The sequence below is a fragment of the Gallinula chloropus genome, assembly GCF_964237585.1.
Source record: "Gallinula chloropus genome assembly, chromosome: 4".
In the NCBI taxonomy this organism is placed as follows: Eukaryota; Metazoa; Chordata; class Aves; order Gruiformes; family Rallidae; genus Gallinula; species Gallinula chloropus.
This window is the reverse complement of record NC_140088.1, coordinates 82,214,931-82,233,394: the sequence shown is the minus strand read 5'-3', so window position 1 is coordinate 82,233,394 and position 18,464 is coordinate 82,214,931. Positions and strand designations below refer to the sequence as shown.

The following is an 18,464-nucleotide window of genomic DNA, read 5'->3' as shown; positions in this document are numbered from 1 at the left end:
CGAGGGGCTGCGGTGGTGGAGGTTTATTTTTGGGGGTGGTGGGCTCCACGCCCCCACCCGCCCCTGAGAAATTCGGGCAGGGCCAGCTGTGCAGACAGCTGCCCACACCCTGGTGGCACTAATAGTCCTCAGCCATCACCAGTACAACCAGCGCAGACCAGCCAGCGAAGGGGTGGCAGCCCTGGCCGCGGCCGGTGCTGTCGCTGTAGTGTTCCCAGAGGAAGCCGCTCTCCGCGTGCTGCCGGTACAGGTTGGCCATGAGGTTGCGGCGCAGCTCGCGGTAGAGTTCGGCCGCCCGCTCCCGCTGCGGCCCGTGGGCGCCGGCGTAACCGTGCAGCGCCCGCAGCGCCAGGTAGTTGATGTTGACCCAGACGGAGCCGCGCCAGTACGGGGGGTCGTGCTGGGTGTTGCGCTGCATGTAGAAGGGGCTGTCGCGGGCCAGGGAGCGCAGCCCAAACGGTGTCCAGAGCTGCCGCTCGCTGCGCATGGCGTCCAGCACTGCGGGCAGCCGCGGCGAGTTGGGGCGCAGCAGCTGCAGCAGCAGCGGGAAGAGGCTGACGTAGCCCAGGGCACCCACGTATTGGAGACGTGGGGCTTCCCGCACCTCCCGCACCAGCTCCGGGGGCGGTGGCGGCCGCCCCGGTGCTGGCGGTGCCACCCGCTGCCAGCGCAGCGCCACGGCCGCGCTGTGGTTGCCGTAGTCGGCGAAGGCGCCCAGCTCCGGTGCCCAGTGCAGCTGGTCCAGGAGGCTGTTGTCGCTCAGCGCCCGCTCCAGCTCCCGGTAGCGCTCGGCCGGCTCCCCAAGCCGCTCGGCCACCTCGGCCAGCACACGGGAGGCCAGCGCCATCCAACACCGCAGGTCCAGGTGCCGCTCCTCAGGAGAGGGGTGGGAGGCACGGGGGTAGTCGTCCAGCCCCGAAGCCAACGTCTTGGGGTTCAGGAAGCGCTCGGGGCGGGGGTCGCGGCCGCGCCAGCGGAAGGTGAGGGGCAGGGGCCCGGCCTGCGTCTGGTTGTACCAGTCGTACCAGGCGCACAGGCGGGGGAAGAGGCGGCGCAGGTAGGGCAGGGGGGCGTCGGGCAGCAGTCGCTGCAGCGCCAGCAGCAGCGTGGGGGGGTTGGCCGTCTCACTGAGCTGCAGGACAAATTCAGGGGGCACTTTGGCCCGCGCCTCCTCGCCCAGGATCTGCTCCCGCGGGATCCAGCCATCGGCGTTCATCAGGTCGAGCCAGTGAGCGATGACCTCGCGGCTCAGCGCCGGGTCCCAGCGCGCCAGCAGCAGCTGGTGGAAGCCCTCGTCCCAGAGGAAGCCGCGGGGGAAGAAGGAGCGGGAGGGCACGGCGGTGAAGAGGGCGGTCTCGGGGCCGGGCATGGGGCGCTCTGTCAGCGGGGACCGTACCAGCGACTGCCCGTGGAAGTAGCCCAGTCCCCCCAGCATGTCGCTGAGGGCGGCCTGGGCGAAGCGGCGCTGCGATGGGGGGAAGCCCTTGCGCTCCAGCCCGAAGGTCTCCTCGAAGCGCTGCTCAAAGTCGGCCGCGTGCTGCGACAGCGCCGATGACAGCGACTGCCCCGACAGGCGCCCGGGCCGGCCTGAGGCGCTGCCTGACTCAAAGGTCACCTCCACCGTGCCCGGCAGCTCCAGCGTCACCTGGTGAAGCAGCAGACGCCCGCGGGGGGGTTCCCCTGCCGCCCCTGGTAGTCCCCGAAAAGCATCAACCCCGAAGAAGCGGCGGCGGCGCGGTGGCCCCGGCGGGGCGAAGACGAAGCGGTTGCTCAGGCTGCTCCGCACCACCTCGGTCAGGAGGTGCAGCCCCGGGCTCGCCGCGTCCAGGTAGTTGTAGCTGTGAAGGTGGAGAGGGGGTCAGGGGACGGAGCAGGGAGAGAGGACAGGGATGGGAGGGGAGGATGGGGTGGGGAGGCGACCGTGGCAAGGCACCTGGCATATTTGGGGTCCTCCCCACTCTCTGTCGTGGGGCGGAGGAAGGTGAGGGTGAAGTGTCCCAGCTCCTCTGCCGTCCCCGTCACGGCAGCCAGACGCGTCCCATTCTCCAGGTGCGGCTGGAGCGTCCCCTGCCCGTCTGTGGCGATGTAGAAGAAGAGGGAGAGGAGGGGGGCTGGGCCACCCACACCCTGCGGAGGAAGAAGAGGATGAGGGGAGGATACATGAAGAAGAGCCGGGCGAAGGAGGGTGGGGGGGGGGATGCCTGCGGCCCTGGCCCTTCTCCCGCCACACGCAGCTCCCCCAACGCCCTCACCTCGGTCCGTGCGGTGAGGCGCCAGCTCCAGTCCCCTCCGTGTTCCCCCCCCGGCCGCTTAACGAACTCGGTCTTTAAGAGCAGGTCCCCGTCGCGAATCTCCTGCACCCCGAACTTCTCCCCGTCGTGCATCAGCCAGCCGTATCGCGACAGCCCGTCGCTCTGCTCACACGTGTGGCGTAAGCTGCCGCCTCCCCCTTCGCGCTGCTGCAGCCACATCAGCCCTGGGGACACGGCGGGGGGGTAGGGGGGGTTGTGGGCTCAGCCTCGGTTCTTCGGGGCCCGGCCTGCCCTCCCGCTCCCGCCGTTACCCCTCACCGGTAACGAGAGACCGCGGGCTGCGCGTCTTCATCCCGAAGTAGACGTGAGGCCGGTAGGTGCCCCAGAAGCGGTGGGGAGAGGCGAGAGGCCCGGTGGAGCCGGCGGGGAGGGCCGGGGGAGCGGGGTGGGGGGTAACGAGCCGGGAGGCCTCGCTCCACCGCTTCCATTCAGCCGCCGCCAGGCCCAGCGCCACCGCCAGCGCCGCCGCCGCAGCCACCGCCAGCGCCGCCCGTCCCCGGGCCGGGCCCCGCTGCTGCTCCCGCTCCCGCCGGGCCCCCCGCTCCCGGTTTCGCTCCCGGGGCCCTTCTCCCCCTCGCCGCCGCCGTTCACCCGCCATGGCTCGTCCGCGCCGCCTCCGTCATCACGGCGGCGACCGGAGAGGGGCCGGGAGGGGGAGGGGAGGCAGCGCCCACCGGCGGGCGGGAGGAGAAACAGCGGGTCCGGACTCCCCCAACCCCTCATCCCACCCCCACCTCCCTCCCAAACCCGGAGCCGGGGCTCAGGCCAACCCCCCCTCCCCCGCCCCCCTCCCCACGGCGTCCCCAGCACAGCCCAGACTCAGCGCATCCTGGGAAGCCGCTTTATTGTGTCCCGCCGTGGGCGCTGCCCGTCCCCCCCAGCCCGGGCAGCAGGGGCACCGGCAGCACCCACCCCCCGTTCCGGGACCCCCGCGGGACCGCCGGGGCAGCCCCGCTCACTGCTTCACCTGGCCCCCATCGCCCTCGCTCACGAAGCGCTTCCGGCCCCTGCAGAGGAAGAGAGCGGCAATGAAAGGGGGGATGCGGGGGACACACACACACACCCTCCCCCCTGCCCACACCACCCCCCTGGTGCCTGTACCTGGCGGGGCAGGCGTCCCGCAGCGCCCTGGTGATGATGCCACGGTCGAAGCAGAGCTCCACGAGGCGCTCCAGGAGGCTGTGGGCCAGCGGCACATCCAGGCTGATGTCCCCCAGCTCCTCGTACACCCGCTGGAAGCCCTGGGTTGGGAGGGGGGGCACAGCAGTGTCAGCCCCAGGGGGAGCGCTGCCCAGCAAACCCACACCCCCTTCACCCCTCACTGTGCTCACCCGGTTCATCTGGTCCAGTGTCACCAGCCCCGTCTCCCAAAGCACCTTCAGCAGTGTCACCATCATGTCCACGGGTCCCTCCCCGGAGCCTTCCAGCACCATCACCACCGCCTGTGGGCAGCTGGGGTCAGCAGGGCTGTGGGGAGCCCCCCCCCCCAGCCCCCACCCCAAGATATCCACCCCACACCCACCTCATACACCAGCTCGTGGTGGAAGTGGGGCACCTCCAGCTCCCGCAGACAGTGCTCAGCCTCCGACACCTCCCCTGAGAGCAGGTACTCCCGCAGCAGCATGTTCATCTGAGGATAGAAGGGGGGGTACCAGCAGTGGGAGGGGGGGCAGGTGGCATGGCGTGGGGATGGGGGCCTATGGGGATGTCGCATGGCGTGGGGATGGGGGCCTATGGGGATGTGGCCTGGGGGGCATCCATGTGGCCAGGGTGGTTCAGGGACGAGGCATGGAGATGTGGGATGGGAACGGGGCGGGTGGTGGCTGGGTGCTGACCTCCTTGACGAGGTGCTTGACGGGGCGCTGGCCGCCCCCCACGCCCCAGACGTTGTCCAGCCGGTTGACGTCACGCTTGATGCGGAGCAAGACGGCAGCGCGGTCGAGGGCAGCCCTGAGGGAGAGGCGGGTGAGGGCGGCGGGGCGGGGGGCTGGGGGAGGCTGGGGCAGCGCTTACCTGGCGTGCTCGCAGTCCACGCGCCCCTTGTAGCGCTCCAGGAAGTCCAAGGGCAGCGCGTGGTCAGCCACCGCCCGGGCGATGAACTGTCCCAGCATCTGGGGGCACAGTGTCACACCCTGCCCCCCAGCACGGCCGCATCCCCTCAGAGCATCCCCCGGCGTGGCCATGTTCCCAGCCCTGCATGGCCACAACCCCCCTCCCCAGCGTGGCTGTGTACCCCCAGAACATCCCCCAGTATGGCCATGATCCCCCCCCCATCCCTGCATGACTGTATCTCCTTGTGCATTCCCTTACAAGGCCATGGCACCCCCAGCACAGCTACCTCCCCCTTGAGCAACCCCCATGACCCCCCCCCATGGCCATGACCCCCCCACCCCTACCCAGCACAGCTATGATCCCCCCAGTGCAGCCACAACCCCCCCCAGCATAACTGCAACCCCCACAACATCCCCCAGCGTGGCCATGACCCCCCACCCAGCACAGCCCCCACCTCACACAGCATCCTGAGCACTGCCATGAGCAACCCCCCCCCCCCTTCCACCCCACATCCCCCCGAGCACCCCCTGAGCACGTCCCCTCCCTGTCCCAGCACCCGCCAACACCTGGGGGGCTTCGGGGGTGTCGAGGATGAGGTCGGGCAGGTCGCGCAGCATCCCATCGAAGGCGCCAGCGATGTCCTCGGGGGTGACGCCGCGGCCCACCAGGTCGGCGAGCAGGCGCGACGTCAGCTCGCGGTGGCTGGCCTTGCCCTCCAGCGCCAGCGCCACCGCCAGCGAGGGCACCGCGTGCCGCCGGCTGCCCAGGTTCAGCCCCCGCAGCAGCTCCTGCACCCCAGCATGTCACACCCCACCGCCTGCCCCATGAGACCCCCCCAGTTCCAATACCCCCCGCCCCCGATGCTCCCTGCTCCCAAGAGAGCCGGCCACATGCCAGCCTGTGCTGTCCCCAAGGAGCTGCATCACTAAGGGACCCTCAGAACCCCTGGGATGCTTCCCACCCTCAAGGGGCTCCCTCCAAAAGTCTCCCCGGCCAGGCCCACCTCACCAGGGTCTCCTGCCCCCTCCCAAAAGGTCCCCACTAGCCAGGGCCCCCCCTGCCCTTCTCAAGGAACCCCTCCCCACCCTGCACTGTTCAGGAGGGGACCCCACCTGCCCTGCAAACCCCAACACCACGCACCAGGACCTCGGTGGTGTCCCCGTGCTCAAAGTACTCCAGCACCATGGGCTGCACGTTCTTCTCCAGCTCCCCCTCCTCCAGCTCAGGCACCACAGTGGCGTAAACCGTGTCCCCCTGCGGAGACAGGACAATGCCCCCGTGCCTGTGCCACTGCCCGCAGCCTGCCCACGAGGGCAGGGGACAGCACAGGGCTTGGGGGGGTGGGGGGAGGGCGGCCATACCTGTGCCACCTCATCATAGTTGGGGTCACGGGCATCAGGCTCCTGGTAGCCGTAGACCACTCCAGGGGCACCCCACACGCCCTTGCCCCCAGCACCGCCTGTGCCGAACACACGTGGGGTGAGTGGGGGGCTCGGCGGTGGGGGAGAGGCACCCCAGGGGGGGAAGTAAGCCTGGGGGCAGCAGGAGGGAGCCCAGCCCCAGGGGGGACACAGCGGGGCTGTCCTGCCCCACAGCGAGTGACGGAGCCACACAGGGTCCCAGCCCCAGGAGGGACACGGAATGGGGGGGTGGGGGGGAGGGGGGAGTCCCAGCCCCCGCTGCCCCACGGTGCTGCCGCCCCTCACCTTTTTTGGGCAGGCCGCGGCCCTTGCCCATGCGGGACCTGCGGTCGTGGCCCCTGCCCTTGGGGCTGCCGGGCTCGGGGCCCGGCTCGGCGCCCTCGGAGAGCGACTCCCGGGCCGAGTCGCGGGACGACGTGCGCCGCAGCCGCCGCTTGGCCTTGGCCTTCAGCCGCGCCTCGTGCAGCAGCTTCTCCTGGGGGGTCCAGGTGCGGGGACCCCCGGCCCCCAGCAGCTCCTCGTCCCTCTCCTCTTCCTCCTCTTCCTCTGCATTCACGGGGCAGGGGCCCTGCGTGTACCCATGTGGGCACCGTGATGCGATGCGGACCCGGGACCCCCGTTGTGCACCCCGGATCCCCCCCCAGACCCCCAGGGGGCCCGCGCCAAGCACCCGCAGACCCCCCACCGGACCCCCACCGTGCACCCCTGGCTTACCCCGACCCCGAGAGACCCCACCGAGCACCCCCAGACCCCCACGGGACCCCCGCCGACCACCCCCAGACCCCCACGGGGCAGCCGTGGTGCATCCCCACCTTCCCCGGACCCCTCACCGTGCAACCCCTGGGACCCCTCGCCCCCCAACCGGGACCCCCGACCCTCCCCTCCCCGTTCCCGCCGGTGCCGCCCCGGACACGTAGCCCCGGTCCCGCTTCAGCCCAGTCCCAGCCCAGGGCGGGAGGCGATCGTTGCGGGTTTCCTCCCGGTACCGGCGCCGTTACTTGCCGTGGCGAAGTGGGCGCGGTTGGTACCGCCCAGCTCGGCGGCGGGAACGGCCATGCTGGGTGCCACCGGGGCCGCGCCGGGACCGGGACCGGGAAGGGACGTTCGGCTCGGCTCGGCCCGACCCCGCCCCCGGCGGAAGTGACCGGGAGCGGCGGCATCATGGGAACCGTAGTCACACCGGCGAGGTGGGCTCCAGTGCCCACCTCCTCCCCGGTACCCACCCGGTCCCTGGTTCCCCCTCCCCTTCCCCGAGTTACCGGGCTTCGGCAGTGGACCCCCGGGAGGGGGAAACGACCGGGAAGCGAGGGGGGGGACACCAGGTCCGGTTAGAGCATCCTGCAGGCAGAGGCACCGGCAGCAGCAAGCAGGATGCTGCCCCCCTCACCCCGCCGCGTCTCGGGGTACCCGTGTCCGATGCCCCCAACCGGGGACAGGCGCGGGGACAAGGACAGACACAAGGACATCCCCTTGCCCCATCTCTGCCGTCGCCACCGTTTTATTGCCGCCACTGTCAGGTGTCAGGGCCGTGGCCGACGCAGGGGAGGCCGGGGACGCGCCAACGCCGGGCGCGGTGTAGCCGTAACGCCAGCCATTGCTGCTGGCTGCCCGCCAGGTACGGCTCCGGGACACCGCTCCGCAGCCAAGGCGGCACCTCGGCACCGGGGGTGGGTGGTGGGGTGCCCACTGCTGCCGGTACCTCCAGCGTCTCCAGGCCGCGCAGGTTGGCCGTGCCCGACTCCTGCGGGTGAGCGCCATCGTCTGAGCCTGGTTGGGGGAGATGGGGGTCACCAGGGGTGATGGGGAGAGCTCATCCACGCTGGGGATGCCAGACCCTCGCCCCGAGAGAACTGAGGGACCCCTGGGTGTCCCCCCTCACTCACAGCAGCGGCGCAGGGAGTGCCAGGGCCGGGGGGGCACGCCGGCCGCCCCGCCGGGCTGCTGCAGGAGGCAGAGGATGGCTCCGTCCATCTGCTGGAAGACGCGGAGGGACAGCAGCGACTGCCGGGTCTCGGGGGCCAGCCCGTAGCGCTCCGAGCCCACCAGCTCCCGCACCAGCTCGAAGTCCTGCCTCAGCTGCAAGGCTCCCTGCAGGCTGGGGGCACGGCCGCGGCGCTCAGCCCAGCCGCACCGGTGCTGCCCAAAACCCCCACAATCCCCCTCCCTGGTCTGTGTCCCCCCTCACCCCAGCACCGCTACCTGAACTTGATGCGCTGCGCCAGGATGTGATCCATCCAGGCCTCCAGGAACGCTGTGGTCACCCGGGCCAGCGCGGGCGCCTGGGCGTCACGAGGCAGGAGCTGGGCGCCCTGAAGTACCTGTCCCAGCACTGCCTGGGCTGCCGCTGCTGCGTAGGCGCTGGGGGAGCTGGGCAGGTCTGTGGTGGGATTTGGGGGGGGGGCATGAACACCCGCTCAGCCCTGCCCGCAGCCCTGCCCGGCGCCGAGGCACCCGCACCCACCCGCGCGGAGGCCGACCCTCCAGTGCTTGCCCAGGGGCATGGTCTGGTCGAAGATCTCCGCCGACATCCGCTTGCAGTCGGTGGAGAACATCTTGAGGACGTCCCCTGAGAAGAGCTGGGGATGGATGGGGAGCAGAGATGGAGCGGGGGTGCTGCAGCATGACGCGGTTCCCAGGGGTCCCACCGGCCACAGCCGTGCTGTACCTGGATGCTGGCGGCTGTGGAGCGAATCTGCTGGCAGAGCTGGTGCTCCTGGTGGGACAGCGGGGAGGGGGGCAGCTCTAGGGGGGCGGCCGCTGGCTCTGGGAAGGTCCCACTCACCAGCACCAGCAGCCTGTCTGTCTCCATCTTCAGCAGCTGGAAGGAAGAGGGGTGAGAACAGTCCTGCCTAGCCCCACAGACCCACAGACCCACTCACAGCACCCCCCAGACATCCCACAGCCAGCTCCCCCATCCCACCCCACACATCCTGTCCCGTGCCCCCCACGTACCGGCAGGTCCCCCTGGGTGACGAGCAGGAACTGGGGCAGTGCCCAGGCCGCCAGGTATCGGCAGGCTCTGCCCATCAGCCAGGAGCAGGCAGCATGTGCTGTGGCCAGGCAGCAGCCCAGCACCTCCAGGCGCAGGCAGGGTGAGCCAGGGGGGTGGCCTGGGGGAGGCAGGGGGTTAGAGGGCACCCCAGACAGGGGGGTCAGCCCAGAGGTGACCCCTGGGATGCCCGTTTCCCAAGACCCTGCTCACCGTGTGGGTAGGTGGGAAGGGGTCGCAGGCAGCGCAGGGCGAAGGACAGGGCAGGGTAGAGCCGCTGCAGGCACCGCGCCGTCCTGCTCCGCGCCGGCCCTGCCACGGACACCGGCTCCCCCGAGCACCTGTCAGACAGGCCTGAGCCCAGGGCACAGGCGAAGTCTGGGGGGGTGGGGGAGGGACACACTGGTCAGCAGCCCCGTGCTGCCATCCTGCCAGCACCCCACGCCCCGCACCCCGTACCTCGCTCCCAGCTCCACAGGACGCCCCGGCAGAGCAGGCGCAGGCAGAGCCGCCCCAGCTCCTCCTCACACTCAGGGGGCACACGGGCTGTGGGGGGACAGGGTGTGAGGGCCAACACTCCCCGTGGCTGCACCAGGATGCATCCTGGGGCATCACTCCCCAGTACCACAGCCACCCCTCACCCCAGCCTGCACTTACCCTGGGCCAGGGCACGGCTCAGCTCCTGTGCAGCAGCGGCGGCCCTGCCGGTCCCGCAGTGTGGCAGCCCCAGCCGGTGCTCCAGCGCGGCGCTGGCAGCCCCCCAGAAGAGCAGGCGGTACTGGGCATGCAGGGGCTCAGCTGGCGGCGTGCAGGGAGCATCCAGCCACCGCACCGACCTCCAGCCGGCAGAGCCTGGCCTGGTGATCGTGGCTGTGCTGGCTGCTGGTGAACCTGGGTCCTCGGGGCTCTTCGCCACCGCTGGCGACTCCCAGTTGGGCTCGCAGAGGCCATCAGTGGATGCTACCAGCACCCCCAGGACGAGGCCCACGAGCTCCTCCTCCTCCCTGCACAGCACCCGCAGCTCTCCGGCGAGGCCCGGCAGCTCCTCCAGCCCAGAGGGTCCTGTGTCTGCTGCCGCAGCGTTGCACTCCGGGGGCCAAGGCACCACAGCGTCCTCCCAGCAGACATGCTTTGCCCCACTGGCCCCGTCCTGTGGCTGCAGGAGGGGCTGGAGCCGCTCAGCCGCCAGCCAGCCCTGCTCAGCTGCCAGCATCCCCAGCACCCTGGCCACAGGGAAGGTGCCGGAGCGGTCCCCAGCAGCGCCATGGCAGCCAGCGACACCAGCGGGCAGGCGGGCGGCAGCGCCCAGCTCCAGCCCCAGGTCACCCACCACCTGGTTGTAGATCTCCAGGCCCTGGAAGAGGTCGGACAGTAGCGCTGGGGGAAGACAGACGGCAGAGCCGGCCCGTGCCAGGCCCCGCAGCCGCGCCTCGACGTGACGCTCGGCCAGGCGCGCGGCGTGCCGCGCCAGCAGCAGCAGCGCCCGCCGCATGTGCGCTACCGACTCGTGCCTGCGCAGCAGCAGCGGCCGCAGCCACGGGTCACCGCGCATCCGCCGCCGCAGCCCGCTCCAGTGGCTGGCGTGTGTCCGCAGCTCCTGGCAGAGCCCGCGCAGGCCCGGCTCCCATGATGGTGGCTCCGGATGCTCTGATAGCGCCAGCAGCCGGCGCAGGAAGTCGGAGGCGGCCTTGAGGCGTCGGCTGTAGTCGCGGACGAGGCGCAGGTGGTGGCGGTGCTGCAGCAGGGCGTGCAGCGTGGCGCTGCGCTCGGCCACGCGCGGGTGGAGGGGGTGGTAGGAGAAGGCGTCGGCGCCAGGCTGGGCCCGCACGTGGCCCCGGAAGGTCTCGGTGCGGGGGTCCTCCCAGACGCAGAGGCAGCGGCGCAGCGCTGGGAAGCTCTGCTCCAACGGGGCCAGGATGGCCGGCGCCGCCTCGTCCTCCTCTTCATCATCTTCATCCTCGTCCCCACTGCCATCGCCGCGCTGGCGGGGCCGCGGGGACAGCAGGCGCCGCAGGCCGGGGCTGACGCAGTTGCGCAGCATGGCCTCCGCCTTCTGCAGGGAGCGCGCCAGGCCCCCCAGGGAGCTGCTGCCTGCAGGGTAGGGGACCCCCAGCATGGAGTAAGGCAGGGTGGGGGGCAGCCCCAGCCTGCGACTGCCCCCGCTTAGCCCCAGCCCTGCGAGGGGATGAGGGAACAGCCACCCCGGCCCCACCACGCCGGTGCCGAGACCCGCAGCACCCTGGGGGGCACCCGGGGACCCCCTGCTCCCCTCCTGGCACAGCGATGCTTCCGTATGGGCTCCGTGTTAATGACGTACTAATTACGCACCGCTTGCCACTTGCCCGCCCCCCTCTGCGTGCCGGACCCCATCGGGGGTTGTGTCCATGTGCCCCCCCACCCACCCCAGCCAGGGCCAACCCCCCCCCCCTCACCTGTCTCGGTGGGTTCCCCGCGAGCAGCCCCATCCCCCGGGACGGGCAGGGGCGGGCGGGCCGTCAGGAGGAGGAGGAGGAGACCGCTCAGCCCGGCGCCATCGCCTTCATCCACCTGCCGGGTGGGGGGGGTGGGAACGGGACCGGGATCGTCGCGGGTAACGGGGCGAGGGGGCGGGGCTACCGCCGAGGGGGGCGGGTCCCGAGCGCTGACCCCGCCCCCCTCGCCCAATGGCCCCGCCCCCTCGCCGCGCGCGGGCGCCCGTTGTCAAGGAGACGCCGGGAGCGGCCTCGGGCCCGGTGCCGAACGGCGGCCCCAGCCCCCCAGGCGGTATCCCCAAGGAACCGACCGAGCCCGGGGGTTTCCTCGTCCCTCCGGGGCCTCACCTGCGGGCAGGGCTCCCCGCCGCGACGCTCAGGGCCGCTGTCCTCCATGCTGGGCCATCCCCGGGGGCGGCGGCGGGAGGAAATGGGCTTAGGCCGCGCCCGCGCTTAATCCGCAGGAGCGGGCAGGGCCGAGCCGCCGGGAGGGCAGAGGAGGGGCGGTCCCGAGCAGCGGCCGGCGGCCGGCCCCGCGGTTCGAGGGCGGGGGGGAGGCGCGGAGCCCCGGCTCTGCTCGGCGCGGGCCTCGCGGGCCGCCGTCCTGCCCGTACCCGCACCCAAGGTGGAGGACGCGGCGGCCTCAGCCGCTGCCCTCAGTACTTCCGCTTGCGGCCGTGACGCACTTCTGGCGCGTCCGCCAACGGCCCGGGACGATGCAGGGGGCGGCGGGCGGGACGCGGGACCCGGCCGGCCCGGGCCCAGTCCCGGGCGCCTTCGAGTTTAGGGCCGCCGCCTGCCCCTGGGGCTGCGCCTTCGGCCCCGGCGGCTGGACCGGCGGTACGGGGCGAGGAGGAAGCGGGGCCGGGGGGTCCCGGGGCAGGGCCGGGGGGCCCCGGAGTGGATAGGCCAGAGGGGGTCCCGCAGCTGCGAGCCCGGCCCGTCCGGGGCGGGGGTGTCCGTGGGGTCCGTGCTTGGGGGGTGGGGGGAGCCGGGACAGAGGGGGATGGGGATGGGGGGCGGCGGCGGCGGGGCGGGGAGAGCCCGGCTCCGCCCCCCGCGCTGTTTCGGTTTCGTTTCCCGAGGCTCAGGGCTGGCTCCGCTCCCCGCAGCACCCTTCTGCCCGTGGCACTGCCTGCCCGAGGCCGAGAGCGGCCGGCGGCAGGTACGTGGAGGACACCGGGGCCGGGAGAGCCCCTGGGGTGGGGTGGGGGACTTGCCTGCGGGAGGCAGCGCCGCCTCCCCCATCCCCGTCCCGCCGTTCCAGGTCCTGGTGCTGCCGCAAGGGAACCGCAGCGCGATGGGGAATGCGTCCCTGGTTCGGGACAACTTTGGCCGCGGTGAGTCTTGTGGGAGTCACCGGGTGGGAACAGCCCCGGGTGGGAATGTCCTGGTGCTCGGGACAGGCCACTGACGGGCTCAGTCCTCCCTGCGCAGGACCGGGCTTCTGGTACTGCCCCAGCCGGCTGGAGGGGACCAGCGAGGATGAGGAAGAGGTTGAGGAGTGGGTCAGCTTTGGTCCCAGCTGGGACGTCTCCAGTGAGGACAGCGACATACCCTACTCCTTCCGCGAGTCCCAGAATCCCTTCCTGTATGAGGGGCCTCTGCCCACTCACCGCCCCCCCAGCGAGCTGGAGGTGAAGTTACGCAGGCTGCCCACGCCCCGGGGGCACCAGCCTACAGCCGAGGTGAGGCACAATCAGTTCCTGCCCTCCTCCTGGCTGTGTCACCCCCTCCAGTCCCTCTTGTCCTTCCACCCCTCAGGGGGCTGGGGGAGAGGGGGTTGTTGCCAGCGCTGACCCCAGGGTGGGGGGTGCTGGCAGTGCTGCTGTGGGCACACCCAGGGCTGTCCCACTCTCCCAGCCCCGGGGACAGGCACTCACAGCATCGCTCCCCCAGGAAGCAGAGCGGAACGCGCGGGAGCTGGTGGCGGAGGAGGAGCGGATAAAGAAGAAGGCAGAGAAGAAGAAGCTGAAGAAGAAGGTGGGGGTGCCTCATGGGGGTTCATCCTCTCCGTTCTTCCCTTCCCCTCCTAGCCCTGCTATTGCTCTGGGGGTGCATCTCAGGGGGTGGTCTGGGGACTGTGTGCCCCCCCCCCCCCAGCACTGCTGAGGCAGAGCTGCAGCGAGGGGCTGTGTGGGGCTGTGCTGCTCTGCCTGGCACCTGCTCACACCTCTCTCTGGTTTCCAGAAGCAGAAAGACCGGAAGAAACGAGAAAAAATGGGACAGGAGCTGAAAAGTAAACAGGAGATGGAGAAGGTGAGTGGCCATGCCAGCCCCTCACCCCAGCCTGGTGCCAGGACAACCAGACTGTGCTGCCTTTGGGGCTCCTCTGAGTCCCCCTTGCTGCTTTTGGGGCTCCTCCAAGACTGCCGCAGCGCGCTGTGCCTGTGGGGAGAAGGATGGGCAGGCAGTCCCCATTGCCTTCTCATTCTCCCCTCTCTTTCCAGAGCACCTCGACCCCAAGCAGTGCCACAGGCACCAGGCACCCCCAAAACAGCAGCACAGAAGCAGGGGAGGGCAGTCCAAACCCCCACCCTTCTTCTCCATGCCCTGGGGACAGTACAGCCTCCGAGGGAGAAGAAGCAGAAGGACTGGCAAGCAAGGCGGAGGAGGTGGAGGTGAGGGCTCCCAGCGGGCAGGGGGTCTGCTCTGCGTGTGGGCCAGGGGCTTTGCCCACCCTGCCTCTCCCACTTGCCTCTCCCAGGACGAGCTGGACCTGAGCTGCACCTTCGTCTTCAAAGCCCGGCAGAAAGCGGGCGTGAGGCTGCCAGCGCCCGGGAAGGAGAAGCCACCCAGGACGGACAACGTGGAGCCAGGCAAGAAGGCACCAGGGAAGGTGAGTTTGGGCCCTGGGGAGGGGTCTGCCCCAGCCCTGCCTACCCCAGCCCTGCCTGCCCCAGCCCTGCCTGCCCTCCCTGTAGGCTTCTGAGCCCCCACTGCCCTGCCTGCCCAACCCCCAGGCACCCGACCCCAAGCCCCTGGACCCGTGCATGGTGGAGCAGAGCCTGATTCTTGCAGGTCAGTGCCTCGGGGCCCCAGCAGTGAGGGCAGGGGGTGGGCAATGGGGGCTCTGCCCTGCTGCCTTGTGGCAGAGGGGTGTCCGGGGAGGGTTCGTGCTGGGGATCCTGGCTGGCTGCGCCTTCACCTCAAGGCAGGGGCATGGCAGAGCCCCCTCATCCCCAACTGGCGCCTGTGCTGTGGGGGCAGAGCTCTGCTCCCTGGGCGGGCTGGGGGTCCGCAGTGGGCTGTGCTTTCCCCACAGACCGTGGCAACAAGGCTGCCCAGCAGGGCCGCTACGCCGAGGCGGTGCAGGCCTTCACCGAGGCCGTGGCGCTGAACCCCAGGGAGCACCGGTGAGCGCTGAGGCCGGGGGGGGGCCCTGGTGCTTGGGCACTGTGGGTCCTAGACAACAGCAACCGTTCCCCCTTCTTCCCCCTGCTCCCCCAGGCTCTTTGGGAACCGCTCCTACTGCTACGAGAAGCTTGGCCGCTACGAGGAGGCGCTCGGGGACGCGCTGGTGTCGCTGCGCCTCCAGCCCGGCTGGCCCAAAGGCTTCTTCCGCAAGGGCAAGGCGCTGCGGGGGCTGCAGGTGCTGGGGGACAGAGGGGGGAGCTGCAGGGTGACAAGGGTGGGCAAGGGGGAAGCGTGGGGTGCTGGGGGGTGACAGGGGGGCCAGTGGGGACCGCAGCGCTCAGCCCCTCTGCCCTGGTTCGCAGCGCTATGCCGAGGCTGCCCGCACGTTTGAGGAGCTGCTGTGCCTGGATGGTGCTGATGCCGAGGCGGCCGCGCAGCTGAAGGCGTGCCAGGCCCTGCTGCGGGTGAGTCCCTGCACCACCCCCCCCTTGTCCTGGCTGCTGTCCCCACCCCAGGCCCTGACATCTTCTCCCCCTTGCAGCAGAGCGGCCCCTGTGCCCAGAGCGGTCCAGGGGGGGTCCCAGTGTCCCCAATCCCGCTGGAGGCTGAGGAGCCGGTGCTGCCACCCTACGGTAAGGCGCCTTGGTATTGGGGAGCCTCGAGGGTTTCAGGCTGATGCTGGGGCTACCCTGCAGAGGGGGCTGGGCAGGGCTGGGCTGTGCCATCCCATGGCACCATCTGAGCCCCTCCTCACCTCTCGGCAGGGGTGCGGGCGAGCGGGAGCTGCCCGGACACGGACACAAGCGGCTTCGTGACCGTGAGGAGCTCGAGGAGCCAGGCGAGGGGCCCGGCCCAGCCCAGCAGCCAGCAGACGCTGCCCCCGACCCATCCTGCCAGGTAGTGCCGGGGCTGGTGGGGCCCTGCAGCCCTCTGCACGGCACCAGGCACTGGCCTGGGATGGAGGTGGCTGCTGGTGACTCCGGTGCGGTTTGGCAGGGACTGCTATCCCCTCTGGGTGGGGAATGTCACCCCCAGGATCAGCAAGAAGGTGCTGCACAGCTCCTTCAGCCGGTAAGTGCGTCTCTGCGCCCAGCCCCCTGTTCCCTGGCTGGGGGAGTGAACCATGTATGGGTGTGGGGGGTCTCCCAAGGGCTGGGTGTGAGCTCTCTGCCCCACAGATTTGGGGAGATCCGCTTCATCCGGATGCTGCCGGAGCGCCGCTGTGCCTTCATCAACTACACCCACAAGGCAGCAGCAGAAGCTGCCTATGTGGCCATGCAGGTGAGCTAGGGGTGGGGGGCAGAGAGGGGGACACTGCAGGGCCCATCAGGCCCGAGGAAGGGGGCAGGGAGTGCTGGCAGGGGCCGTGGGGGTCCAGCTGCCAGCTCGATTCCCCTCTCCCCCAGGACACCGAGGTGGAGGGAAGCAGGCTGGTGCTGCAGCTCAAGCACCCCTCCCACGCCACCCCTGTCCCGCGCTGGCACGGGGGTGCCCACCCCGGGGGGCTCCCGTAGCCAGGGGCTCTCTTTGGCTTAGGGCAGCCAAACTGGAGCCCCTGGGGTGCGGCATTGCCCTCCCACACCCCTGGCACGCTGCAGACGGGCCAGACCCTCGCTGCAGCCCTGGCCTGGGGGGTGTAGCTGCCGGGGGGCAGCGTGGGTCCCCCCTGCACCAGCCTCCTGCCTGCCCCTGCCAGGGGCAGAGCCCCACGGCTGGGGAGCCGTGGGGGCAGCAGCCACTGCCAATGTTTGTCCCCACACGCCCCTGACCCACGGAGCCAGCGTGGCCCTGCGGGGGTCCTGTCTGCTGGAGCCTGAGGCTGTCTGTGCTGCCGCCCCATACACACCTGGGACCCCTTCCCAGGGCTGTTGGGGCATGGGGTACCTGTTGTAAGGGGCCTTCTACTGGCTGGGGGGGGTGGGCTGGCACTGGGGCCTCTACCCCCCCCCTCCCCCTTTCCCCCAGCACCATGGCTTGTGGGGACTGGGTGGGGGGCAGAAAGGGGTTTTCCTGCCCCTGCCCCCTCCTGCCCCCTCCCCTTTTCCCTGGGCAGGCAGCATTCTGCCCCTTTCCTCCTGCCTCGGGGTTCAGGGGTGGCCCGAGTGGGGCTGTGCCTTGCTGGGGTCTGTTCCTACCCCCCCTCTGCCCCTCCTGCCCCTCTCCTGGCCTGCCTGTGGGAGCCACGGGTCCAGCCCTAGCTCCTGGGGAGCCGGGGGGGTAGTGGCGCGGGCGGGGGTGGGTCGAGGCTGTTCTCCCCAGCTCTTTCAGGGATTTGTACCAGACTTGGGTTTTTAATAAAACTGAGCTGTCCTCTTATCCTGGCTGTCCTTCCATCCATCCCTCCCTCCCTGCCCGGCGTCTTCCCTTCCTCCCCCCCATCTTTCCTCCCCTCCCCTCGTTTCCTTCCCCTCCCCTTTTTCCTTCCCCCCCCTCCCCTATTTTTCTCCTCTCTTTTCTCCCACACACACCCCCCCTTCTCCCGGCAGCCCCCCCCCCGTTCCTCCGGCTCGCTGCTGCTGGCGTTGTCGTTCCCCCGTCCCTCCCCTCTCTCTGACCGGAGGCCCCTCCCGATGCACCGGGGCTGCGGCTCCGACCCGGCTCGGTACCGGCCGGGCTCGGTACCCACCGGGGGCCACCAGGGGGCGGCCTCGGCCGTGCAACGGCAGCTCCGGGACCCGGTTCCAGCCCGGCCCGGCCCGGTGCTGGGCGGTATCCCCGGGCGCGGGGCTCTCATCCCCCGCTGCGGTGCAGAAACCCCGGGGACCCGCCCCCCCCCCTGTGCACCGTGCGACCCTCCCGCTCCGGGAGGTAGCGGGGACCTCTCAACTCCTGCGGCCGCGGGGTCTCCTGGGGTTCACCCCGGCCCGGGGGGTAGGCGGGACCGGGGCCAGCCCCGAGGCAGCGGTGAGGGGCGGCGGGGGGGGGGGGTGGGGGGGTGGTAAGGGGTGGGGGCAGATCCCCAGGCCCCCCGTCCCCGTCGTAATGTCATTGTGAGGTGACGGGAGTGGCGGGGCGGTGACAGGCAGAGGCCATCAAGTAGAATTTGATTAATATGCAAATAGGCAGCAGGGAGAAGGAGCGCGCGAGACAGCGAGTAATTAATCACTAGTTAAAAGAAATTAATACCAACAGCAGAGGTTGTCAGGAAACAGCAGTCGAGTTAATCATCCAGAAAATTGGAAGAGGAAAAAGACAGTGTGTGTGTGTGGGGGGGGAAGGTGTCGGGGGGCGGGGGGGCTGAGCCTGACCGAGCCGCCACGGGAGCCGCCCCGAGGCCCCGGTGACGGGCACGGGCCGCCCCGAGGACCGGCAGGTCGCTGCCCCGCGGCTGCTGAGCCGAGGCGAACCCCTCCGGGGGTGGAACGGGAGATTTACACACCCCCCCGCTCCCCCCAACGCCTCCCGGGCAGGGGCCGGGGCACACGGCCACCGTGGGTGCTCACAGGGGATGGGCGGGGGGGACGGGCTAGAGGGCACGATGATGGAAACGGACCCCCCCCGGGACCGGCTGCGGGGACGGGGTGAGATGTCGGGGGTTCTCCGAATCAGTCCCCGCGCCCCTGCCCTTGAGGGGTCCTTGGAGGGGGGGGGAGGCCGGGCAGAGGGTCCTGGCGGGGTGAGGGCTGCCCGGGTCCGGTCGCTCAGCGGGCCCGGGGGGGCGGGGCCGTGCCAGGGCGGGGGGCTGTGACCCCGGCAGCTGTCCCCGCCGTCAGCCGGTGGAACCGGGCCCGGAGCCGTGAGCTCATCTCCGGGGCCGCCCCCACGCAAGGACGGCACGGGGGGACAGGCGCGGGGGGGGGGGGATCGGGGGGGGGGGCGCGTCTGTGTGTCTGAGGGTGCGGGGGCGGATGTGGGGTGAGGG

The 18,464-nt window shown here is 70.9% G+C and overlaps 4 protein-coding genes across 5 annotated transcripts; 1 reads left to right on the top strand and 3 right to left on the bottom strand.

The window, feature by feature from the left end:
- Positions 1-15: 15 nt before the first annotated feature.
- Positions 16-2,910, bottom strand: MOGS (mannosyl-oligosaccharide glucosidase; the record flags this gene model as incomplete). Its single annotated transcript, XM_084263076.1, has 4 exons — positions 16-1,838; positions 1,934-2,127; positions 2,253-2,476; positions 2,571-2,910. 4 exons carry the CDS (start codon positions 2,908-2,910, stop codon positions 119-121), a joined length of 2,478 nt encoding a protein of 825 aa, XP_084119202.1. The 3' UTR covers positions 16-118.
- A 229-nt stretch (positions 2,911-3,139) lies between these two features.
- Positions 3,140-6,904, bottom strand: LOC311190950 (programmed cell death protein 4-like). Of its 2 annotated transcripts, none has more exons than XM_084263026.1 (11): positions 6,788-6,904; positions 6,071-6,353; positions 5,726-5,823; positions 5,505-5,618; positions 4,931-5,152; positions 4,326-4,423; positions 4,148-4,262; positions 3,835-3,942; positions 3,644-3,754; positions 3,414-3,553; positions 3,140-3,319 (listed from the first exon to the last, which is right to left on the bottom strand). In XM_084263026.1, the coding sequence occupies exons 1-11, from the start codon at positions 6,839-6,841 to the stop codon at positions 3,268-3,270; spliced, it is 1,395 nt and encodes a 464-aa protein (XP_084119152.1). In that variant the 5' UTR covers positions 6,842-6,904; the 3' UTR covers positions 3,140-3,267. The 2 variants fall into 2 exon arrangements, with proteins under 2 accessions (XP_084119152.1, XP_084119153.1); XM_084263027.1 differs by having other exon boundaries at positions 4,931-5,005.
- A 359-nt stretch (positions 6,905-7,263) lies between these two features.
- CCDC142 (coiled-coil domain containing 142) lies at positions 7,264-11,160 on the bottom strand (the record flags this gene model as incomplete). Its single annotated transcript, XM_084263276.1, has 10 exons — positions 7,264-7,552; positions 7,669-7,880; positions 7,985-8,162; positions 8,247-8,361; positions 8,451-8,603; positions 8,738-8,895; positions 8,988-9,152; positions 9,234-9,320; positions 9,432-10,949; positions 11,103-11,160. The coding sequence occupies 10 exons, from the start codon at positions 11,158-11,160 to the stop codon at positions 7,299-7,301; spliced, it is 2,898 nt and encodes a 965-aa protein (XP_084119402.1). The 3' UTR covers positions 7,264-7,298.
- A 1,097-nt stretch (positions 11,161-12,257) lies between these two features.
- On the top strand, positions 12,258-16,912 carry TTC31 (tetratricopeptide repeat domain 31; the record flags this gene model as incomplete). The annotated part of the gene is made up of 16 exons (XM_084263275.1): positions 12,258-12,410; positions 12,513-12,585; positions 12,683-12,933; positions 13,145-13,228; positions 13,436-13,504; positions 13,696-13,866; positions 13,953-14,084; positions 14,170-14,266; positions 14,511-14,601; positions 14,696-14,837; positions 14,965-15,066; positions 15,144-15,234; positions 15,367-15,499; positions 15,599-15,673; positions 15,781-15,883; positions 16,009-16,912. 16 exons carry the CDS (start codon positions 12,258-12,260, stop codon positions 16,114-16,116), a joined length of 1,875 nt encoding a protein of 624 aa, XP_084119401.1. The 3' UTR covers positions 16,117-16,912.
- Positions 16,913-18,464: the final 1,552 nt, after the last annotated feature.